The sequence below is a fragment of the Phacochoerus africanus genome, chromosome 4 (genome assembly GCF_016906955.1).
Source record: "Phacochoerus africanus isolate WHEZ1 chromosome 4, ROS_Pafr_v1, whole genome shotgun sequence".
Lineage (NCBI taxonomy): Eukaryota > Metazoa > Chordata > Mammalia > Artiodactyla > Suidae > Phacochoerus > Phacochoerus africanus.
This window is the reverse complement of record NC_062547.1, coordinates 28,244,712-28,270,112: the sequence shown is the minus strand read 5'-3', so window position 1 is coordinate 28,270,112 and position 25,401 is coordinate 28,244,712. Positions and strand designations below refer to the sequence as shown.

The window sequence follows — 25,401 nt, the reverse complement described above, 5'->3', positions numbered from 1 at the left end:
GCTGTTCTGAGCTTTTGCAAAAGCCGAGGCCCCGTCCCTCCCAGAGCTGAGGCGTGCGGTGAGCGGGGCTGCCTCCCTGGCTGGGGATCTTCCTCCGTGGCCAGCAACAGCGAAGGCAGTGGAGGGAAGTGTTTGTTATTCCACAGCTGGATCTTGGCAAGCGTTTCTCTGGAGCCCCGTGATGTTATTTATTAGGTTATTTGTGTGTAGACAAGATCTCCTTACCTCATAAATCCTTGTCTAGTGCCCAGAGATAAAGCAATGGCCTGAGATTAATCATAGGTGAGAGGCCTATTTACCCACAGATCATTCTGTAAACACCAAGGCTGAGGGAGCAAACAGGACCAAGCATTTAGAGAAAAGGCCACTGCCAGCGAGGGAGAATTTGATTTTGTTTTATTTCCCTCGGTACATGCTGGACTTCTTTTTCCCCACACATCTGCACACAATTCGGAGTGTAAACCAGGCGACAAGCCTTGTGAGGAGAAACGACTTTTTTTTTTTTTTTTTTAACGTTGGTCCCTCCTCACTGCAGGTACCTAAAGAGGCTAAATCAAAAGAGGCTGGTTAGAAGTTTCCGTGCTGGCTCAGCAGTTATCGAACCTGACTAGCATCCATGAGGATGCGGGTTCAATCCCTGGCCTCACTCAGTGGGTTAAGGATCCAGCATTGCCATGAGCTGTGGTGTAGGTCACAGACACGGCTTGGATCCTGCGTTGCTATGGCATGGGCCAGCAGCTCAGCTCCGATTCAACCCCTAGCCTGGAAACTTCCATATGCCGTGGGTACGGCTTTAAAAAGATAATAATAATAATAAATAAAAGAGGCTGATTAACAGATTTCAGGGCTAATTATCATCATATTGACCAAAAAAAGGCAGGATGAACATTTACTGAGCATCTACTACGTGGCTGCTACGAAAGCCTCAAAATAACCCTGTGGACAGGTACTATTATCCCACAAGTTAGAGGTGAGGAAACAGGCCCAGGGGGTAGAGTAGCTTGTCTAAGATGCCACAGCTGGACGTGATGGACTAAACCCCAGGTCTGTCTGAGGCTAGTGTCCACAGGCCTCCCTACTGTGCAGCTGGTGGAAGATGACTCCCCTTGGATGAAAGCTCGCATTGACCGAGGATCTGGGGGGATCCAACACCCAGGCTCTGGCCTCCTGGAGCCTCGGGGTCTCCCATCCCAGCACGTGCCCTCCTGTTCCGCCTTGACTTTCTGCTCCCAGTACTTCCCAACCCTGGAATGCCTTCCCCGCTGCTCTCCACGGATCCAATCCTCCCTCAGCTCAGCGCAGACCCCCCCAGAAGGAAGCCTGCTCCTGCTGCTCCTGCCCAACCTGTCGGAGTGCACTGCGGCTTGGAGTTCCCACTGTGGCACAATGGGATTGGCGGCATCTCTGCAGTGCCAGACCCAGTTAGATCCTCAGTCTAGGATAGTGGGTAGAAGGATCTGGTGTTGCCATAGCTGTGGCAGAGGTTTCAACTGTGGCTCGGATCTGATCCCTGGCCTAGGAACTCCACCTGCCACGGGGTGGCCAGAAAAGAAAAAAGCAAAACAAAGGGCATTGTGGCTTGGGTTCGCTGGGCTTCATTCCACCCTCTGCGATGCTGTCATCTCATCTGAGAATGCTGTGTGACTCCCCTAGCTGCCATTTAACTTCCCCCCATGCTTCTGTGTGGGTTTCTCCACCACGGGGCCATGACTTACACTGCCAAAGCTCACAAGAGAATCAAATGAGCAAACTGGATCATCCAGAGCGGAGAAGAGCCTGGGCTTGAACTGCTTGGGTTTCTTCTAATCTTAGCTCTGCTGTTTACCAATTATGTGGCTTTAGGTAAATCGACTTTTTTTTTTTTTGGTCTTTTTGCCTTTTCTAGGGCCACTCCCACGGCATATGGAGGTTCCCAGGCTAGGGGTCTAATCGGAGCTGTAGACTCTGGCCTACGCCAGAGCCACAGCAACACGGGATCCAAGCCTCGTCTGTGACCTACACCACAGCTCACGGCAACGCCAGATCCTTAACCCACTGAGCAAGGCCAGGGATCAAACCTGGAACCTTATGGTTCCTAGTCGGATTTGTTAACCACTGAGCCACGATGGGAACTCCTAAATGGACTTCTTATAACTCAGTTTCCTCATCTATAAAATGGGGAGAAGAGTAGTACCATTTCATAGGGCCGTGGTCAAGATTAAATGAGTTAATCTGTGCAAAGTACTAAGCACAATGCCTGGAATACAGTAAGTGCAATATAAACGTTAGTGATTCACTGCAAAACAAGCAAGAAAGCAAGCAAGCAAACAAACCCAAAGCAAACCAAGACTCAAGTCAATTCTACCTAAAATTGTAAATCCCCTCCAACACTTCTATCCCCCCTTCTGGCTGCATTGAATTCCCTAGCACTGTTTACTAACATGCCCTGTGTATTTTGTGTGTTTGTGTTTCTCAATAACTGTCTCCTCCTCTTGAATGTTAATTCATAAAGGCAAGGATTTTTATGGGACGGGCATGTGCCTGGCACGGAGGATGCTCTAATGCAAGTCTCAGGGATTGCTGTCCGTAGCTCGCTATCAAGCTGACTCCTCTGGACTCTTTCCCAGCCCTGCACCATCGGGGACAGCCTCCAGCCTTGCAGTGAGGGGATGCACAATGCTGGTTGGAAAGGTTTTCCAAGGGGGGTTAGGGAAGTCTCTGAGCTGACATTCTATCTGGATGGCAGGGGACATGATTTAGGAGGCAGCCTACATCTCAGGAGCTCAGAGCTGAGAGTGTGGGTCTCAGGTTCGGGACGGAAGGGACTGTGCCACCAGCTCTGGCAGTCATGAATCCCCTCAGACTCTGGTCCTGGGCCTGGCTGGCGGGGAGCTGGAACACACCTGGTCGTCCATGGTGTTCACCCCGTCGGGGCCCAGGGCCTCGATCGCCTGGCTGATGAGGTCCGTCCTGCCGCAGTTGAGCATGCGGAAACCCAGGTCCTGGTTGAATTTTTCAGTAGCCGCTCGGGCATCCAGCCTCCGGAAGGAGCTGAAACAGCACTCGGGTCTGCATAGAAGAGAAGGGGGCATGTGAGCAAGGCTCTTTTTGCTAGGACTCTGCCTCCCTATGAGACGTGACACAGCAGGGCGAGGCTGATATGTGGCATGAGAATCGGGTGGGAGGTGAGGGGGAAGGACTGGCCTTGCCATGCTCAGTGACATGAAGAGCACACATCAAAGAAGGGCTCAGAAGTTCCCATTGTGGTGCAGCGGAAACGAATTGAACCATGAAGTTGCGGGTTCAATTCCTGGCCTTGATCAGTGGGTTAAGGATCTGGCATTGCCATGAGCTGTGGTGTAGGTCACACATGCGGCTCGGATCTGGCATTGCTGTGGCTCTGGCGCAGGCCAGCAGCTAAAACTCCGATTAGACCTCTAGCCTGGGAACCTCCATATGGTGCGGGAGCGGACCTAAACAGATAAAGATTAAAAAAAAAAAAAAGAAAAGAAAAGAAAAAAAGGGCTCAGAGCGCTTGGGAGCTATCAATTGTCAGAAACAATTGGTTGTTGTCTCTCAACAGACTGCACCAAGGAGGGAGGAGCTCCAGCCCGGGCCACTGCGCTCAGCTGTATAGTTTTTGTATGGAGCTGGCTGCACTCATTCTCTGGAATGAGCATCGAGGCCAAATTCCAGTTCCAGGCTCTCCATCATCTCCCCTCAGTGCTTCCCGGTGAGGCCGAGAATCCCTGCAGAAGTGGTGGAGAGTGGCCCAGACTCCCATTGCAGCTCAGCTACCCTCCCAAGGACAGTCACAGAAAACCTGTATCTGCAGAGGGCACACCACCGGCTTCTGATAGGTGGCTTTAGCCTAGAGCCTTGGTTGGGTCAAAGAGCAAAAAGGACACGCCACAGAAGGAGGTCCTGGCATTTGCCATGGAGATAGAAGAGGCCAAAAAAAAAAAAAAAAAAAAAGGGCAAGGCTCTCCCAGGTCAAGAATGGCCAAAAGAATTCTCTGGAACCACTTCAGGAGGCCAGTCCAATCCAGGGGAGGCACATTGGCAAGGAAATTAAGAGCTCGAGCTTGGGGCCAACAGGGCCTGGGTACAAATTCGAGCATGGTCACCTTGCAAGCTGAGTACCTGTGGCCAAGGCCCTGTTCCTGCTGATCCTTAGCTTCTCTACCTGTCACATGGGCGTTATAGCCCCCCTCCTCTGAAGCTGTCAAAGGGACCAAGAAAATGCATGGAAGGAGGACGGGCTCAGCGCCACGCCCATGGTGGTGATCACCGGAAGAGAGAGCCCACTTCTGCTGTGGACCCCAAAAATATCCTGAAGAGTCAGACCGCGAGAGCTCTCCCACCCAAATGCAAACAGGAGTCTGCTGTGTGCGCCAGACCAGTGGCTGCAGGAGACGCATCGGAGAGCAGCCAAGGTCAAAAACAGCCCAGTTCTAACAGGTGGGCTCTGCGTCCTTAGAGCAGCTCGAGTGAACGGGCTGTGGCCCCTGCTTGCTGCCCCCTCTTGATCCAAGAGGAAGAGGGAGCAGAGGGTCTATCCAGGGCTGGGCATGGAAGCTGGCCCCCCCCGCCCCGCCTCTCTCCTCCCAGTTCCGTACTTGAGCTGCCGGGGCTCACAGTCCAGGCCGGGCAGCAGCAGCCGGGCCGCCTGCCGGATGTCGCCGCTGTCCACGGTGAGGCTGCGGCGGTGCTCTGCGTAGGTGATGGCCACGCGCATCCACTCCATCAGTGGCGGCAGCAGCATGAAGGGCCTGGGAGGCAGCAGAGAGAGAGGGTCAGGCCTGGGCAGGGTGCTCGCTGAAGCACAGAAGGGGACCCCCTTCAGGGGACAGGTGTGGAGGCTGGGGGCTCAAAGCCCTCAGGCCACGAGGTGTGGAGGGGCCCCGACTTTTCTCCCCACAGAGACCCCAGTCTGTCCCATTCTGTAGACACTTGGCCGTGAGTCAGAGGGAATTCCTGCCATGGCCCATGAGCAGAGCCTGGTGGGGGAGAGGTGTTAGGTGGCCAATGAAAGAAGGGGTTTGGCAGCATGTGGAACTGGGGACTCCTGCCCCCTCCAAGGAATTCACATGGGGTCTCCAGGTCCCCTCTCTGCAGAGGGGAGAGGCTGCCTGCCTCCTGGGTGGTGGGCTGCGGAGGGGAGTCAAACAGACCCAGGCTCCAAACCCAGCTGTGACATTGGCAGCTGCATCCTTTCATCACTGCAGACAAACACCTCGAGGCCGTTTTCTTCTTCATTTGCGAGGCAGGGCAATCCCCATTTCTCAGGGTCGTTGTGAGGCCAAAAGAGACCATGCATGGGGGAAAATCCAAAACAAAACAAACAAAAAAAGGAGACACCATGCATGTCACACTACAGGTGGGTGGCTGATAGCCACTCCCTCCGCACCTGGCACACGGGCTGAGGTGGGCCTACATCACTTCCTGTGCGAGGCCAGGGTGGCCCTGGGCCTGGTGCTCCAAGTCCTTCCGGGAGGAATGGTCCAGGACTGTGTCACACCCGGAACCATGGCCACGGTGTGGGACGGCTAGGAGAAGCCAGGGGGAGGGATTCGGCAAGGTCTCTGAGCGACACACTGAGGGGACACCTGCCAGAGGTGTTCTTTGTGTCAGTGGGGCATCATTTGCACAGGAGGTGACTACTGCCCCCTTGTGGTGAGCAATCCTGTGGCACTACCACTTGGGGCGTGTCCCTCCCCTCTCCAGGCCCCCATCAGGCTGGGCTCCTGCCCTCCGCCTGTTCTGGCAAGTCTCCCACCATAAAGACCTCGGAAGACCAGTCCAAGCCTAGCAGATCCCAGGCCGCAGAGGGGTCCTGACAGCTGGTCTTGGCTTCATGCCTGCTGCCCTGTCCATGCTTCCTTTTCAACTTGTCCAGGGGCTGCAGCCGAGCCCCCTCCACACGCCACTTCCGCCGATACCCAGGGCCTCTTGTGTTTTAGGCCCTTCTTTCCCCTAGACATGCCAAGAGGTACCCTGTCCAGGAAGACGACGTCCATTCTCTCTCAGCTCCTGAGTAAATCGACTGCAGGGAGTCACCCAGAGACTGCTCTCACGTGACTTGTCTCGGATTCCAAAAGCTTAGGGCATCCTCAAAGTGCTCAGAGCTTCTCTCCTTGAGGGCAAAGGATGCTTTCATTTATTTATTTTTCAAACAAAACAATCGGGAAATTCCTCTGTGGTGCAGCAGGTTAAAGATCTGGCATTGTCACTGCATCAGCTTGGGTCACTGTTGTGGCAGGGGTTTGATCCCTGGCCTGGGAACTTCCACAGGCTGTGCGCACAGCCAAAAAAATAATAACTAAATAAATAAACAAAATAAACAGTTAGATGAGATTCTTGAAGGTGGTTCATTTGGAAGTTATTTTGATGTTCTGGTCCTGTCATTTCAGAAAACATACCTAAGTGTGAATCATGTCACTGATGTGCTGTGTATACCAGTCGCTGTGGTGACGAGACAGCCCCAGGCTGGGAAAGCCTCGAAGCCCTGACCTTCAAGGATGCCCAGAAACTCACCCCAGCCTACTTTCTAGCCCTGGCTCATACCTTTCATCAGAACTCACCAGACAACCAGGCACTCATGGTTTTCAAGTCCATCCTGCCTGTTTCCTCCTCTTCACAAAAACGCCGCAGCTCTCACCTCTGCCCGTCCCAATCCTCTTTATCCTTCAAGGCTTAGTTCCCATGTCACTTCTTTCTAGAAGCTTCCCAGATCCCTTCTCCAAAGAAAATGATCCCTTCCCCCTCCAAGATCTCTTAGAACTCTATTCCAGAATGAATGTGTCTCAGCTTCCTGACTACACTTTCCCTCTTCAGCACAGGATCGATGCCTTCAGCATCTCTGATTCTCCAAAACATGCCCGGCACAGGGCCTAGACACCACAGACCCTCTATACACCAAAAGACTGCAAGGATGGCTGAGCATCAGGAACGCAGCATAAGGCAGCCAAGCTTTCAGTTCTCTGAAAAGAAAAGAAGGGCACATACTTGTCAGGGGCACAGCATGGACTTGCAGTGGGAAGCCAGGACTCTAATGGGGGAGCCTGTAGACTCCAGGAAGGAATAATAACCCATTTTGGAATTACCCCCCTGTTAACAAGATCTTTCAAATGCCCGCTTGAATTCCCCCCATATAGTTTTACATTTATAATCTGTACACTGCAATGCTACAAGGCAAGCTCAGAGACATATTTCTACATATCAGTCCTTCTGATTCAAGGGGAAGCTTTTATCTAAATCACTAGCACTGAAGACTGAAGCATAAACAAAAAGACAGTTCGGGGATGTGCCAGCCATCCTTCCCTATTGTGGCCAACAGCCAAGACAAAGAGCCAAGTGCAGCCATGAAAGCTCTCAGCAGCATCTTCCAGCTGCACCAGGGGAAATCCAAGAGGGAATTCAGGCAACCATGAAGTCTAATCAGATGGTGTCATGATTCATTTTCCTGCCTTGTGCCTCTTACAACTTGGCACATGAAAAAAATGCATTATTGATAATTGGTGGGCAGTTTACTGGGGCTTGGTTCATTCTGCCTCCATTTTTACCATGTTTAGTTGGGAACATGGAAAATGGAAAACTACATTTCCCAGACTCCTTTGCAAATTAGGCCTCATCATTAAGACACAGCCACACGAGATCTGATAAATGGATGTGAGACGGAGGCCACTTTTGCAAGCCAAGTCATAAAACATGAGGTCTTTTTTTCCCCTCAGAACATCCCAGGGTCTATTTTCTACCTTTTTTGACTCCTTCAGAAGCAGCAGTACTGCTATGGAAGGCCAAAGCAAAAACTTTTTTTTTTTTTTTTTTTTGTCTCTTGTCCTTTTCAGGCCGCACCTGTGGCACATGGAGGTTCCCAGGCTAGGGGTCTAATTGGAGCTGTAGCCGCCGGCCTACACCACAGCCACAGCAACATGGGATCCGAGCTGCGTCTGCGACCTATACCACAGCTCACGGCAACGCCGGATCCTTAACCCACTGAGCGAGGCCAGGGATCGAACCCACAACCTCATGGTTCCTAGTCGGATTTGTTAACCGCTGAGCCACGATGAGAACTCCCAAAGCAAAAATTTCTTGATTCCAACTTCAATCCTAAAGGCAGCTCCCAAGGTTATCTCAGAGGGTGTGGCCCCCCTGATGACAAGTTTTGTATTGTCCTCAGAGTCATTCCTGGACGTTCAGCCTTGAACCTGCTCCTTGAGCCCTTCCAACGATCCCTTTGGCACCTAGTTCCCGCCTTAAATCCCTTCCTGGAGTTCCCACTGTGGTGCAGTGGGATGGGAAGAGTCTTGGGAGCGCTGGGACACAGGTTCAACCCCCAGGCTGGCACAGTGGGTCAAGGATCTGGCATTGCCACAGCTGTGGCTTAGGTCACAACTGCAGCTCAGATCTGATCCCTGGCCTGGGAACTCCATATACTGTGGGGCAGCCAAAAAAAAAAAAAAAAAAAAAAGAAAGAAAAAAAAAAGAAAAATCCCTTCCTACTTAAAAATTCCTAGGGTAGTTTCTGTTTCCTGAATTGAACACTGGTTAATAAACATCCTCAACATGCAAAAACCTTGCAGGGTTAAGACTGTCTCCCTGCTTCTAGGGTGGCGGCTGGTATCCACCTGTCCATAAACAGGGCTACACTACTGCAGCCCCCAAAATGACCTCTTCCGGCCTTCCTTCTTAGCCTACCCACCTTCCTGACCCATGGCCTATAGGAAGATAAAATGAGAAGCAATTCATGAACTTTCTCAGTTAACATACTTCCCTTGGCCTATGGGTTCCAGGCTACCACTTCCTTTCTGATAATTTCATCTAGCCCACCCGTCATGCTGAGAAGCTGGCCTGCATTACTGGACATTCTGGAAAATCCCTAGAAAACTCCCATCTGCACCAGTCCTGGCTGTGTCCTAAATACGGGGTGAAAAGACTCCAGAGAAGCAAGGCTGGGAATGACTGATGACACACGGCCCCCAGGGTCTCTGCTTGGTTCCTTCCCAGGGAGAAAGGGCTGTTTCTCTCTTCTTTCCTTCCCTGAGGCTGAGTTTGGCTGCAAGCCACTGATTTTCCCCTTTGCTGGGCCTGGCACCTTGGAATAGCGGCTCTCAAGCGCCTTGGTCTCAGGACCCATTCTGTACTCTTACAAATGACTGAGGCCCCCAAAGAGCTTTTGTTTATACGTGTTGTTCTATCACTAATTACTGTATCCGACATTAAAACAGAGCGTTAAAAGAGCAGCAGAAGCTCTGAATACACAAGCTCCCATCCCATCAGCCATCAGAGTGATACTGGACCCGCATGTCACATGGCCTCTGGAGAACTCCCCTGGACACTTGTGAGAAAATGAAGGAAAAGGCAAATAAGACTTTATTATTATGAAAATAATTTTGATCCTGTGGATTCCTGGGGTCCCCAGACCACACTCCGAGAACCACCGCCTTAGATAAACATAGCAGATCCCTAAGGCAAAGCTGCTCCCAGGCGCTGGGCTGGGATTCTGCCCCCGTCCCGACAGTTCTAGAATGATGCATGGTTTACATGCATGTTCTTGGTCTCAGGCTCTTCGCTGGGAGAAAGTCTGAGTTTCTGGAAGCAACTGAACTGGCTCTATAACCTCGGGTAAATCATTCCCCAAGGTTATAGTTCATGAATTTCTTCTCATTGTACCTTCCTATGGGCCTGGGTTTCTTTTTTAAGTTATTTTTATTTATTTTTTATTTTTTAAGGCTGCACTGGTGGCATATAGAAGTTCCCGGGCCAGGGGCTGAATTGGAGCTGCAGCTGTGGCCTAGGCCACAGCCACAGCCACACCGGATCCTTAGCCCACCAAGCGAGGCCAGGGATTGAACCTGCATTCTCAAAGAGATAACCTTGGGTCCTTAACCTACTGTAAGCCACGATGGGAACTCTGTGTTTTGCTTTTTTAAAGATTGGGTTAAATCAGTGGTTTCCAGACACTTTCCATCATGAGCACCCCTTTTGCTGTGATTTCACAGCCCCCACATGACAACAGCTGTACCTACTGTACCGTTGTCTAGACCATGGGCTCTGGAGGGTGACTGCCTTAGGACGGAATCCAGTATACACACAATGAATTAAATTGTGATTCTCTGCAAGTTACCTTACTCCTTAGCCTCAGTTGCCTCATCAGCAAAATGGGTATAAGTAATAAGGCCACCTCACAAGGAGGCCACAAGTATGTATATAAACTACTTAGCACAGAGTTTGGCACGTGGTACGTCATCGGTAAAGGTTAACTATTACTACCATGCTAGGGTCTGTTGATAGAGAAACATAATAGCAGGAAAGACTCTAGGAATCTGGTCCCATTAAACGCCTCAGCTCCAGCCTTCTTCAAGTCCAGCCAACTCCCTCCCCTGCCCCCTACCTCTCCAGCAAGTATAAACATGTAAAGCTTGCAAAAGCCTGCCAGCCAGCTGCCCACCACCCACTCCACCCCAGCTCATAAAACGGAGCAACAAACACCACCACTATGTCAAATGCGATCACTATGTGATCTGGAAACTGTTTCTGGCAGTGCAGGCCCTTGGCCTTGACCGTCAAGAATCTTGAACAGGGGAAGGGGCGAGGACAACACAGACCCAGGGGCTGCTGGGTCAGGACCATGCAAGGTGGTGAGGGGGTGGGCATGAATGACTTTGAGGGACTTGTACCCCCAAGTGCTGTCGGAGGCCAAACCTCAAAACCACCACACACACGCAGGCCAATGCATCAGCACGGGCTGCTATTCTGACAAACAAAGCCACTTAAAAGGGTCACTGACTGGGAACATTTGTCTTTGTGTGCATAAAATAACAACTAATGTCATGGGGGGGGTGCATAAAATACACCAAAGAAAAGGGGTCTTTAACAGGAAGGGGAGTGAGAAGAGGAAAAAGAAACCCAGTGAGGTCCAGTGTCTTCCCCAAGGTCACTGAGCCACTGGGCAGCAACAGGCCCCCGCCCCGCCCTGCACGTTGTGACTCAGTTTCACTTCCTCTCTCTTGAAATTAATCATTTAGATAAGCCTGAGTATATCAACCCAACAGCCTCACAAGACCCTTCAACAGGACCAGGCCTGCAAAAGCCATTTTTTCCCGTTTAAAAAAAAAAAAAGAAAGAAAGAAAGAGAGCAAACTTCTTAAGGTTTTGGTTTTAAGAGGTCCCTGCAGCCTGGAAAAAAATAAAATAAACCCTGCCCCACTCAGCAAGCGTATGATTTACTGGGATCACAGTCCTATAAGCGGTGTCTTAACAACATGAAACAGGAAACGCCTCCAATTTCCAGCTCAAAGCAGGCTCTGTTCTTCCCCGAGGTGGGTAGGGGCCTCAGGGAAACAGTCAGGTTGGCAGATGGGGCACAAGCCTGTAACCAGAGGCCCAGGCACGAGAAGGCTCTGTCCCTCTGTTCCCAACCAATGGGCCAAGTCTGGTACGTCCCCTCTGTGCCCGCCCATGAGGACTGGGGATAAGTCCTCAGACAGGCAGACCTGGGAGGTGCCCACCAGCTGGGCGGGGCCTCGAGACCCAGCCTGAGCTCAGCCCTGAGAAACCTGGGCAGTGGTTTCTTTTTTCTTTTCTTTTTTTTTTTGCTTTTTAGCTCCGCGCCCAAGGCATATGTAACTTCCCAGGCTAGGGGTCCAATTGGAGCTGCAGCTGCCGGCCTGCACCACAGCCATAGCAACTCGGGATCCGAGTGGAGTCTGTGACTTATGCCACAGCTCATGGCAACGCCGGATCCTCAACCCAATGAGCGAAGCCAGGGATCAAACCTGCGTCCTCATGGATGCAAGTCGAATTCGTTTCCACAGGGCCACAATGGGAACTCCCTCGGTTTCGTAATTTCCACTGTAGGCTGGGAGCACAGAGGGGTCTGGGGTGCCAGCCTGGCTCCCAGGGCTTGGGTTTGGGGAGGCCCATGACGCCTTAGGCTTGCTCCCTAAGGAGACACTTCCATCACCCTGTAAGCTCAGTTCACTCCTGGTCTAGAAAAGGAATCTAGACCAGCTAGACAGATGCAGATGATGGTCAAGGGAGGGGGTGGCCAGAATGTCCCCTACCCTCAGCCCTAAATTCTTCCACTGACCCTGCCCCGCCTTCACTGGGAGCCACTGCTGAGCACTGGGGTTGGGGATGGGGTGACCTCTCCCCTAATCCATCCTTTCAGAGACCTTGCTGGGAAGCTTGCTGCTCCCGCGCCCCTCCCGGCCATGCTGTCTGGGCTGAGCCTGGCAAGTGGCACCATCAGGAAGCGGCCAGGATTTTCCCAATCAAGTGACAGCGCTTCAAGAAGAGGCTGCTCTGGGAAGGTCAAGGTTGGCTCTGCTGTCTCAGCTCTGAGGCCCTCACCACCGGGCCCCCGAGATTTCTGGAGGCCATGGTGGCCTAACCCCAAGCCAAACACCCAGGGAGAATGAACGAACCTTGTCCCAGCCAAAGCCGGATTCCACTCCCAGCACAAAGGCAGCGATTCTAGTCCGGTTCACATCTTGGACTAATTACTTTTCTAGAATTGTTTGGTAAACCAGAATGGTTTGGCCCAGCTTGGAGTCAGAGCTGGCAGGCATCTCTCTCCTGACCCCCAGGCCCATCTCCTCTGGTAGCCTGGCTGCCTCAGACCCCGCAGCTGAGCCCTGGCAGAATCTCTGCGTGGGGTCAGGTGACTTTTGCGAGAGGTGGGGCTTCGGGGTTTCTGTGGGGAAAATACACTTTTCTTATTAAAACCCATCTGGTACAGATTAGAGGCACTAGAAAAACCTCCACTTGCTCAGATATGCATATGGATATAAATTTAGATGGCAACCCAGTCGTGATTAGCTGTCAGTGATTTTCCTGCCGCCTTCTAGTGGCTGCCCCTCAGGGAGCCTAAATGTAAGCAGCAGGATTTGAGGCAAGTGGGTGACAACTGGGGCATCCTGGCCTGGCTCCCAAGGCGTCCAGGACTAAGAGGACAACACGACGAACGCGTACAGAGGATTTCCTAAGCACCTAGCACTGTTTAAGCCCTTTACATCTGTTGATTCAATTAATCCCCATTTCTGGGGATTATGAAACTGGTACTGTTTTGTTTTTGTTTTTTGTGTCTTTTAGGGCTGCACCCGCGGCATATGGCGGTTCCCAGGCTAGGGGTCCAATCGGAGCTGAAGCCGCTGGCCTATCCCAGAGCCACAGCAACATGGGATCTGATCCGCGCCTGCGACCCACACCACAGCTCACGGCAACACCAGGTCCTTAACCCACTGAACGAGGCCAGGGATCGAACCTGCATCCTCATGGATGCTAGTCAGGTTCGTTAACTGCTGAGTCATGACGGGAATTCCTGAAACTGGTACTGTTATTACCCCCAGTAAACACATGGGAAACTGCAGGCTGGACAGGTCACACACCTCGTAAGTGGCACATCTGGGATGTGGTCCCAGGCAGGGTACCACCTGTGTCCAAGCTCCCAGATAGTACACTCTACTGGCACTCAGCCTAGTGAGCTGGCCCTAGCCTTCATTTTCCGGACCCCACCCCACCTATTTCATCTCAGGGGTGATGAGTTTTAGGCACAGCAACCATGTCATCTGTCACCCATGCTGGACCACTTTTGAGAGGGAAAAGGAGGGCTATTACCAACAACACTGGGACAGGCGTAAACTCTCAGTGTCTCCAACAAACACAAACACTTCGGCACCCTGGCACTTGGGTAAAGCACCCCTGCCTGGCTCATGTGTCCCCTCTGGGCGGTGGGAGGGCCTCTCTGCCCACTCGCCCAGGGCCTGCTCTCCATTCTGCCCTCAGCATTGCACCCTCATGGCACCTGCCCCACTTGTAATCATTTTGCTTATGTGGGGTTTTTTGGTCTGCTTTCTCAATCAGATTATAATTTCTCTGAAGGCGAGAGACTCTTTTACTCACCAGTGGTGCCCATCCCTCAGCACAGAAGCCTATGTTAGAAACTCAGTCTTTGAAGGAGTTCCCGTTGTGGCTCAGCGGGTTAAGAACCTGACATAGTGTGTCCGTGAGGATGTGGGTTCGATCCCTGGCCTCGCTCAGGGAGTTAAGGATCTGGCATTGCCGTGAGCTGTGGTGTAGGTTGTAGACGCGGATCCAGCGTGGCTGTGGCTATGGCACAGGCTCCAGTTGCCACTCCTAGCACCTGGGAATTTCCATATGCCATAGGTGTGACCCTAAAAAGGAAAAAAAAAAAAAAGAAACTCAATCTTTGAATTCAGAAATGCATAGCGCGGCATGTTTCTCTCTCCTGGAGGCAAAGCCCTCTGGCTGCTAACATGTTTTCAGGGGTTCATTCTTACCCTGCAGGGCTCCCGAGCTCTAAGTTAGGCGAATGAGTGTGTGACATGGGGAAGTGTTTTGTCTTCAATTCTTAGAGGCTGGAGCTGGCTTGGGCATTACCGAAGGGTTCTCTTTGGGAAAAAAAGCAACCATTTTGATAAAGAGATAACCATGTCACAGGAGCATTTTCTACCCGGGAAAGGCTGACTGGGGCAGCTCGGCTGACTGGGGCTAAGGCAGTTTCTGGGAGGGCAGCGGGGATGGTGGGTGGAGCCGCCTCTGGGAGGGAAACGGCAGGTGTGGTTCTGCAGATGTCGATGTGGCCTAGCGCCACGATGGAGCGGACACAGCCATCTGTCTTCGGTAACCGGGCCCGACTCCAGGGTGGCATCTTATGTGGGTGGGATGGTACAGATTTCAGGGGAGACTGCATGTGGGCCACCACCCCTCCTGCCCTCCCCCAGGGCAGGGAGGGCTCTGGGCTCTTCAAGGTCCAGGGCATCTATCTGGTCCATTTCTCAGGCCAAGGCTCCCTGTGGGGTGGCCAGGCTGGCAGCCAGCTGGTCCAGCAGGCCAGAGGAGCGCTGCTTCCCACGCACCTGGAAGCAGCGCTGTGAGAGGGGGCCTCTCCCCGCTTGGCTGGGGTGTGGCTCCCTTGGCCTACCGGCCGCACCTCACCCACGGGGCTCACTGCGGCTTGAAGGTGCAAGAGCCTCCGAATTACCCAGGCTTGGCGTCTGTGATGGTTGACAAGAGACCACAGCTCTCTCACCATGCAGCAGCCAAACAGGCGAGGGCCTCCAACCTGTTCAAACACAGGTTCGAACGCCCCTTCTTTTGAACACAACACTTTCACAAACACGGTGAGGGGACCTGCCACCACCCATTGGCCTCTGCCAACAAGTCAGGCTTGGGAGGACCCATGGTTTAGCTGTCCTGCTTCATTGATCCCACATACACCTGCTGGGTGGGGTGGGGTCTTTCATAGAGAGTCTCTGAATAGCTATTCCTCTCTGGATTCAGCTGAGTATAATCACATGGCATTGGCTTTCCCCTAACCCCCCAATCTAAGGCAGAGAGGTGAGCCACTCACACCATGAGGTAGAGTTTCCAGAAACTTCTGGGAGGAGCCTGGGGCTCCTGAGGCCTGATAGAGATGCACAAACGTAAGGGGAAGATTTCCGACTGGTAATGGGTGGTTTTGACCTGAGCCATGGAAGGTGGTGCACGACGACCCAGCCAGCGAAAAAGGCTTCCAGAACTGGACCCCGCTTTCTACACCCACAGCCCAACTGCAGCTGCAGGGAATGTTCTAGCACTGGCTTCTGAGCAGCAAAGCCACATTTCTAAGATCTGCTGAGGGCCTATTATGTACCAAGTAAAGGTGAGGCCATTCTGCAAACATTATCCCCTAATACAGCCACCCTACAAGGAGGCCTAATTATTAGTCTGTATTTTACAAATGTGGAAACCGAGGCTTTGAGGGGTTTGGACACACATTCAAAGCACATAGCCAGCCAACGGCAATCTGTCTAGCTCTAAAGAGAAAGAGATTCTGGGAGTTCCCGCCATGGCGCAGTAGAAACAAATCCGACTAGGAACCACGAGGTTTCGGGTTCGATCCCTGGCCTTGCTCAGTGGGTTAGGGATCTGGCGTTGCCGTAAGCTGTGGTGTGGGTCACAGACATGGCTCGGATCTGGATCTGGCATTGCTGTGGCTGTGGTGTAGACTGGCAGCTGCAGCTCCGATTAGACCCCTAGCCTGGGAACCTCCATATGCTGCAGGTTTGGCCTTAAAAAAAAGACCAAAAAAAGGGAAAAAAAAAAAAGAGAGAGATTCTGGGGTCTTTCCTGAGACCAAACTGCCACATATGTAATGCTCTGAGCCGGAAGGCAGGCGCAGGGGAGGAGAGGCTGCCCCAGTGTGCCACTTCCCCGCTCTGCACAAACTCCAGCTTTTTTTTCTTCTTCTTCTTTTTTGGCCACCCCATGGCATATGGCGTTCCTGGGCCAGGGACCAGATCAGAGCTGCAGCTGTGACCTCAAACCACTGTGCCAGGCTGGGGATTAAACCTGCATCCCAGTGCTCCCAAGACACCGCCGATCCCATTGCACCACAGCGGGAACTCCCAAACTCTAGCTTTGGCACATACAGCTTTATCAGTCCTGAAGGCAGCAGGGGCGGATGCTGGGCTGGGCCCCAAAGCCACAGGGGGACACTCCAGAGCTCTTAAGTGCCTTCTTCCCCCAATTCTCAAATATGAAAGCAGCAAAGGAGGCGGCTGTCAGAGGCGGTTGGTCTCGTGGGCGGAGGGAACTCTGGAGAGCTGGCTGGCAGGCAAGTAGGAGCAGGCCAGAGACCAGCCCAGCCTGACTCCAGACAGCGCCTGAGCTCCTCTCCTGTCCCCCTCCTCAGTGTCTGGCAAGTCCACAGCTCGGCCTCGGAAGCCGCCTTTGCTAAGAAAGCAAACCCTGTTCCCTCTGAGTTGGGACTTCCCAGCACCGAGGCGTTCGCGGAACCCAGAGACAGTGCAGACAAAGGGGATTGTGGCTGCCCCGTTACAAAAATACTCCAACCGAATGAAGCCCCTGGGCCTGGCAGTTCCCACCTCTTCTCCTCCTCTGTGGGGACTGGTGGGCACAACAATGGGACAGGAAGTCATACGCAACAGGCAGCCCCTGGGGCACTCGTCAACGGCTGGGTTGAGATCCTGTGCTGTCTCCAGCCCCTGTTATCTGGCACTGCCACTTCCTTTGTCTGCCCCCAGCCCTGGCTTGCTCCTTCTCGGATGCTGGACAGATGCCCACCCTTGCTGGCCCCCGAGAGCCAGCGAACTCAAGTCTGATGGGAAGAGGCCCCCAGATGCTGAGAGCAAGCAGCCATGTCACATGGGGCAGGGGGCTCGGACAGAGAGAACAGCTTCCAGGGTCTTGCCCCCTCCCCTGGGAGGCGGGAGGAAGGTATCTTCCTGGATGCTGTGAACTCAGTGCATTTTATCATTGGACCTCCCTGCCCATGCTCAGATCTGCCTGTTCTAGCTGTGACCCTGGGTGCCCCTCTACCCTCTGAAGGCCCCAGTCTGCTCATCTGTAAATGGGAGTGGAAACGGCTTCCTGAGAGCTTGGGAGGACCTGCTAGACTGCTGTGTGTTTAAAGTGCTTTATGGAGTTCCCATTGTGGCTCAGCAGTAACTAACCCGACTAGGATCCATGAGGACACGGGTTCGATCCCTGGCCTTGCTTGGTGGGTTAAGAGTCCGGTGCTGCCGTGAGCTGTGGGGTAGGTTGCAGATGCAACTGGGATCCCGCATTACTGTGGCTGTGGCATAGGCCAGCTGCTGTCGCTCCAATTTAACCTCTAGCGTGGGAACTTCCATATGTCACAGGTGCGGCCCTAAAAAGATCAAAACAAAACAAAACAAAGTAAGTGCTTTATAAACTGGAAGGCTTCATCCAGATTCTTCTAGACCATGTAAAAAGACGTCAAATCGTATCACTCCCATGCTTAACCGTGGCAGCCCATGATGGGTAGGCACCGTGGCCAAACCAGCAGGCGAGAGGCCTAGGACACAAGTGACATCACTAACTTCAGCGTGTTTGACTCGCTGCTTGGGCTTTGAACCAGTGGGTAGATGAAATCCAGGTTTTAGAGTTCTTTGAGATCCATAGGGGGTGGGTTGCAGTAAACCCAAAGTTTGTACATATCTCTGTTCAAAATAGTCCTCACCCAATTAGTCCTCTGTGACATCTGGTCTACCCCATCTTCTCTGTCGCTTGCCTGGCTCCCCGGCCACGGTCAGGGGTGGGGTGAGAGGGAGTTAAGGGCAGAGGCTGAAGGCAGTATATAGAGAGGGGAAAAAAAAGACATGCATTTTGAGTAGATGTGATTTTTAAATTCACCCTTGTTTTTGGTTATTATGCATTAAACACAGTTTAGTCCTTCCACTGGTTTATGAAAATAGTAATTATACGGAAAATAGCAGCCACCACATATGAAGAGCTTACTCTGCGTTAAGTCCTATCAGTGGATTACCTCATTTGATCCCCACAAAAATCTTTGGAAGTAGATCAAGCCATTTTCCATTCAAAGCTGGGGAAACTGAGACCTGAGAAATTAACTTGCCCATCGTGACACAGCTAGTAAATGGCAGAGCAGACCCCCCACGGGTGGTCTTTCTGACTCCAAAAGTCCAACCTTTAGGCGCTATAGTCTGTCTCCTTACTGGAGAAGATACCTAAATGCCTCCTCTGTGCCAGGGGACATTCTATGTGCTGGGGTCCCAGTGGGAACACTGACCCACTGTGCTTATCTTCTAGGGGGGGTCAGGATGGCGCAGAAAAGGCAGTAAACAAAACAGACAAGGTAATTTCAGACAGAGGAGGGTTCTCGGAAGAAAAGCAGATGAGGTGATGGAGAATGACCAGGGGTGGGAGCGACTGGTCCCTGTGTGCACCAAGGACTGCAGACAAGTCCCTTTGGAGGTCGCTGGACGCACCAGCCTGGGAGGTACATGGAAACAAGTACTTAATTCACCCAACAGCTACTTTTCTTTCCTTTACTTCTATTTTGGGTAAACAGATGGAAATTTAATGCACAAAAGGGGGGAGTGGAAAGAGAAAAGAGCTTAACATTGCAAATCTTCTTGAAATGGTATTTAAGGGAACCAGAAGTCAGTAGCAGAAAGCCACCACTGCCATCATCTCTATTATTTGATAAGAAAACACTTTCGCAAGCTGAGCAAAAGATTAACGAGCCCACTTCTTCAGACTGAACGCAGAGCTTATCCGCGGGCGCCTCCTATTTATGTAAAGTGCTCATCTGAGGGGAAGCATCCCCCTCCTGCATCTGGACTGCAACAAAGAGGGCCTCTCCTCGCTGGGTACCTCACATGTGAAGGGGACCCAGCTCCAGAACCTGGGGGGCTCCCTGGGAGGTAAGCACTGCTTAGGTCTTCACTCCACATGGGAGGAAACTGGGGCTCAAACGGTAAGGAGAAGTGTCCAGATCACAGAGCTGCAGGAGGAGGGGCTGTTTGACCCTCACACGCAGGCACCTCTGAGCACACATCTCCATGGAAAAACAGCTCGAGCCCCACCTAGCATTTGCCTAGATAAGCAATAATCAGCGACGACTTAAAAAACAAAACCAAACAAAACCAAACAAAACCAAACGCTTAATTCTGTGGTTCTGATATGTAGATCCATTTATGCTGTGAAATATATAGTTGTTGCTTTTTTTTTTTTTTGTCTTTTCTAGGGCTGCACCTTCAGCATATGGAGGTTCCCAGGCTAGAGGTCTAATCGGAGCTGTAGCCACCGGCCTACGCCAGAGCCACAGCAATGTGGGATCCAAGCCATGTCTGGGACCTACACCATTGCTCATGGCAACACCGGATCCTTAACCCACTGAGCGAGGCCAGGGATCAAACCAGCAACCTCACGGTCCCTAGTCGGATTCGTTAACCACTGAGACAAGACAGAACTCCCTGAAATATGTACTTTGAGGTAAGAAAAATCCCTTTGTGACTTCTACTGCCCACGCTTCCCCACCAGTCTTAATGTCTCAAGGTTGTCTGGAATATGAGGAGGAAGAATAGGAGAAAGAGAAGGAACAGGAGAAGGAAGAGGAAGAGGAGGAAGAGGAGGAGGAAGAGGAGGAAGAGGAGGAGGAAGAGGAAGAAGAGGACGAAGAGGAGGAGGAACAGGAGCAAGAGGAGGAAGAGGAAGAAGAGGAGGAAGAGGAGGAGGAGGAAGAAAAGCAGGAGGAAGATGAGGAAAAGGAGGAAGAAGCAGAGGAGGAGGCAGAAAAGAAAGAGGACGAAGACAACTGACATACTGCGTGCCAGGCACTGGTGCTTCATGTATATGAACTCCATCCCTGTAACGCCCCTGTGAGGTGGGCACCACCAGCCATGTGCTAAGCGGCAGCTGAGGCACAGAGGCCGAATGACCCGGGCCACCCAGCTCCTAGGTGGCAGAGCTAGGATTGAATCCAGGCTAGTGGTGAGGTCTGAGGGTCAGCCGAACGCAGTGTCATACAACCGAGCTTCCTTTTGCGCTGTCTGTTGGTTTGTGCTCCTTTCCCCCCCTTCTGTCTTGTTTTTGCCTCTCTCATGAGCGTGAGACTCAACCACATAAGCCGCTCTTCCTATTTCTCTTACCTCCCTTCCTGGCTGATCCGCAGAAGTACAAGAACTATGAGTCAGTAAGTAAAGCACTTAAGATGGTATCTGTCACTTAACATGCGCTCTTGAACGCTTGCTCTAACTGGCAGGGGTGTTTGTAAGTAGGAGTAATATTAGGAGCTGCTTTATTATTACTCTTGGTAGTGGCAGTGGATACATTAGTAATATCAATAATGGTAGCAATAATTGCCTTAGTAGCAGTTGTGTTACTAACCCAGATGATACTTTTTTTTTCATCTTTTGTCTTTTTAAGGCCGCACCCGAGGCACATGGAGGGTCCCAGGCTAGGGGTCCAGTCCGAGCCGCAGCTGCTAGCCTATGCCAGATCCGAGCCTTGTTTGCGACCTACACCACAGCTCATGGCAACACCGGATCCTCAACCCACTGAGCCAGGCCAGGGACTGAACCTGCAACCCTATGGCTCCCAGTCGGATTCACTTCCACTGTGCCACAACGGGGACTCCCCAAATGCTACTCCCCAGAACCATATTTTAAGAATCGCCATCCTATATCAATGATGAGAGACCATTCTGTGTCAAACACACCGTCTAAGCAGATTTATGACGACGTTGACAGAGAGGGTTGGGGAATGGCACCCACCGTTCGTAAGGACTTTTATGTGTCAGGCACTGAGTGAAGTGCTCGCCTGTATTATTTAACCCCAGCAGACACCTTGTTATCATCATCACTTTACTGATGAAGAAACAGGCCTAGAAAGATGGGCTGATGTGTTATGCTGCTAGAAGGTAGCCAAGAGATGCCTCTGGGATGACCTGAGAGGCTGGTGGGATCCCCCTATCCTTGGGCCAGACCAAAGACACAGTGTGGACTTCAGGTGGAGTGGGTGGGACCTGTACAGGGTGACACCTTTGCTAAGTCCCGCTCTTCTGAATTCTGTGCACATAACCCAGGAACTGTGGGAACCCTCTTGGCCAGCACGACACGGAACAAGACAGCCAAGACCTGGGCCCACACACAGTATCTTCTGCCAGGATCTTACTTGGTCAAGGGCTTGGATCTCTGAGCAAATACAGCTTCAGGGGAACAGGGATTAAGATTAGTATCAAGCCAGCCCTCTAGGCCCCTTGTCCCTCCTGAATCTGCCGGAGGTGCAGGACCTACCAGCCAGGTGGGTCCTGGCAGCAGGAGCACCTCTCCTCACAGCACCTTCATTCTCAGAGAGGTCCAGGCACTGAGAAGGGATGTGTCGGGAGAGGGCAAATGAAAACCAGCCAATCACAGAAACCACAGAGATGACCGGGTGGGGCCTCTAGGCCACAAGCTCCACCCTCCCCTCCCTGTTTTGGCCCCATCAAGGTCCCAGCTCCCTCGGGCATCACACTTGTTCATTCTCTTGCAGGTACTGGTTCTCTCTTGCCATGTGGTCTCAGCATATGCTATTCCTTCTGCCTGATATTAATCATCATAGCAGCTGATACTGAGCGTTCACTGTGCCCAGGTACCGTTCTAAAAGCGCTATTGATAGTAATTCTTCAGCGCTCACACCTTACAGGTGGCTGTGAAGTCTAAATGTCCGCTGTCTATAGAACCTGGCCTCTGGGAAGGCTGAAGCTTCTAAAATCAGAGAGCGGTAAGTTAGATCTCAAACACGTGTTTTTGAGTCACCGTTCTCCCCTCGGATGGGGCTCCCCTGGCTGCGAAACGTGACACCAGATGTTTCTAGGCTCCGTCCCAAATCAGACTCTCCCCCTGGCTTAGTGTCCTGAACACCAGCAGACCCCATGCCCTGGGAGGGTGCTTCTCTCCACAAAGGGGCACCGAGCAGGGATGGTAAGAGGGAAGCAAGGTACCAGTGCTTGATGCCTAAGCCAGCGGGCTGGTTTATGGACGCGTGGCCAGCCTTCCCTGCCAGTATTCCCAGATATTCCGCAAGGGCCTGGCTTCTCTGCTGCTGCTGGCAGCACGGCCTGGTAAACCTGATCCCCCCTAACACCCAAGGTTCTGAAGCAGAAAGTCAGATCAACCCCTGTCTATCTCAGCATCCCCTGCTGCTCTAGCTGCATCTCTCCCTCTGTGCTCTGCTGGATGAGGTTTCCTTCCAGCAATTTGCTGGTGAGCCAACAGACCTCCCTCAGCTCCTGCACGTCTACAGAGCCTTCCTTTCCACCTCCCCACACTTCTCATTCCTAGGCGGACGATGTCCTTTGCCCAGGAGGCTATCCCAGCTACCCATTCCTCTGCCTCCTGGCACGACAAAGCAAGGACCACAATTGGCCAGATGGCTGCCCATTCCCCTCTAGACCTGGGGGGAAGGAGGCTCCCCCCAATCTCCCTGGGTAACCCTGGATCTCTGACAGCAAGTTCTTTCACTTTCTGAGCTCAGTCCCGGGTGATGACATGCCCTCCAGGGCGGCAGCTGTGACTAATCCTGTGTTTGAGATCCTGCCTGGTGCCTTGATGCAAAGCTGCCAGCAAGGAAGGGATCCTGGGAGGGGTGTAGGGAGGTTCCAGCTGCGAATCTCTCCCAGGGTGGCGAGGGAGGCGTCCTGGGAGAGGAGAGGCACAGCAGGCTGGAATGACCCCAGGAGGTGACCCCAAGGGCCAAGACCCACCCAGGTTCTTAGAGCTTTAGGAGTGGGTCTCAGCAGCCGAGTGGGAAAGCTGTAGCCTGGCTTGGTGAAGGGCGAGGGCTTTCAGGTCAGAGAGACCTGATCTGAATCCTTGCTCAAGTCCTCAGCAGCTAAGCGCCCCCGGCCTCATGCCCTGATTTGTGATATGCAGGTAATGCTAGTACCCACCTTGCTGATTCACTGTGGGCACAAAGGAAACAGAAGCAGATAGAAATGCCCTTTAAAAGGAAGATCTGGCAGAGTTCCCGTTGTGGAGCAGTAGAAACGAATCCGACTAAGAACTGAGGTTGCAGGTTCGATCCCTGGCCTCGCTCAGTGGGTTAAGGATCCGGTGTTGCCGTGAGCTGTGGTATAGGTCACAGATGCGGCTTGGATGTGGCATTGCTGTGGCTGTGGCGTAGGCTGGCAGCTGTAGCTCTGATTCGACCCCTAGCCTGGGAACCTCCATATGCCGTGGATGTGGCCCTAAAAAGACAAAAGACCAAATCAAAAAAAAAAAGGGAAGAGCTGGCTCATTTCACATGTTATCTTGCTTCACCTTCCCTGATGGGGTCACTTAGCCCCATTTTACAGATGTGGAGCCTGAGGCATGAAGGCGCCTGAATGGGAGGCTGGATCTGAGCTCAGGCCTCTGCTTGGAAGCCCGCAGCTTTTCACGACTCACTGTGGTGGCAGATGCAAGTACCTTAGCGTACCTCCCTGTGCCTTGCAAAGATGCCCCTTGCTGCCCGGAGCTCCCGCTGCTTCTACAACTCCCTCCTCCCTCCCACACCCAGACAGGAGGCTCTGGGGAGAATGGTCCTTATGGAGAGATACTGAGGCCCTGATGACCAGTGCAGAGGTGGCATGGGATGTTGCAGGGAACCCAGGACGTGCATCACACAGAGGGATGAGCCATCCGCCCTTGGTCAGCATGCTTGTGGTCATGCAGCCCCCAGGGGGAAGAAAGAAAGGTAATTTCTTCAAAATCGAAATCTATGAACACATACTGGAGTGGTACCAAAATTGATGCCGTGGGCCAAACCCAAGCCACAAGACTGAGCTCTTAGGCCATGTGTGCGAGGCCATGGAAGAGGTCCCTTCATCCCAATGGACCAGACATCCCCAAACCATCGAACCTCCAACAGAAGGCCTCTGGGCCCCACACCCACCGTCACACCAGACATCAGAGGCTCTCTGCCCAGTCCTGGCTGAGGGACCTGACTCCTGGGCTCTGGTCATGGGACAGAAGGAGGAACTTTAAGGGAATGAGGTGGGGGAGGGGAGAGAAAGAGACAGACATCCTCAAACTTACAAAGGCAAAGCTTTGTCACGGTGGGGCCCTAGTAAACTCCAGCTCCTTTGTGCACAGAGCTCTGCTGAGGGTATGGCAGTGGCAGTGCCTCCTGGGGTCAGGCAGCCCAGCCTGCAGTGGAAATGCTGGCCAGGCTGTCTGAGGCCTTGTCACAGTGAGTCTGAGCAGCCAGGAACCCCTCCACCAGATCGCTGTTGGGCTGTCTGCAGGCCTGGGTATTTTTAAGGGGTCCTCCATCTAGTGCCCAAATCTAAAATCTGGGGATTCCTTTTTCTGAGGGGTAGTTCCAATTTCCCATGCGTCTAATACTCATTTGAAATGATTCATGGAAAAATGCCTCGGGAGCCAATTACTCTGAGCCACAGACAGTGCGGTTTGTAAATAATGAGCCATCGAAACATGGCCTCGCGTCTCTGTGACCACTCGAGCTCAGCCATCACAATCACAGAGAGACCAGCAGCTCGGGTTACACCGAAACCCTGATGCCGTGGTTTAGAGCCTCAGGGGCTGGGAATCCTTGCGGGAGGAAAGCCAGAGGGAAGCCACAAAGAAGAGCGTCTCCCGGGCCAGCACACAGCCATGGTCAAGCTGGCAGCTCAAGCAGCCCTGCCCAGGGCAGCGGGTCCAAAGAAGGCTCCTTGTCCTCCTCTCCCGGCCACCTCTGCTTGGATGGCCCAGCCTTAGGCTCAGTCTAGCCCCTTGGGGAAGCAAGCCTCCTCTGCCTGTCCCCACGTCCTCCAGATGTCTTCCTTGCCCTTTCTCCCTCCCAGCCAGCTCTGGCGACCCCAGCAACTTCTCCACAAAGCAGAAACAGCTGGAGCATGGGGCCAGTTCTTGGCCTCCACCTCCCCGATGGATGCTGCTTTCAGGAAACCCGGGGGCACCACCTGCCACCTTTGTTCTGTGTCAGGCCCAGGATGACTGGTCTTGTCCCTGCATTTACCGTCTAGATCCCAGAGAAATAAGACAATGATGATCGAATACTGATACCATAAATAACAGAGCAGTGGCAGCATTTACTGGGAATCTACTACCTGTGTGTACTGGGCCACTATTGCTTTCTATC

General features: G+C 52.5%; 1 protein-coding gene across 1 annotated transcript in view; it reads right to left on the bottom strand.

The window, feature by feature from the left end:
- Positions 1-25,401, bottom strand: part of ABTB2 (ankyrin repeat and BTB domain containing 2) — a 202,579-nt gene that overhangs the window by 19,197 nt on the left and 157,981 nt on the right. The window contains exons 4-5 of the mRNA XM_047776024.1: positions 4,599-4,751; positions 2,883-3,048 (exon numbers count right to left, since the gene is read on the bottom strand). Of these exons, the coding sequence (XP_047631980.1) occupies positions 2,883-3,048; positions 4,599-4,751 (319 nt within the window). The remainder of the gene's footprint in view (positions 1-2,882; positions 3,049-4,598; positions 4,752-25,401) is intronic.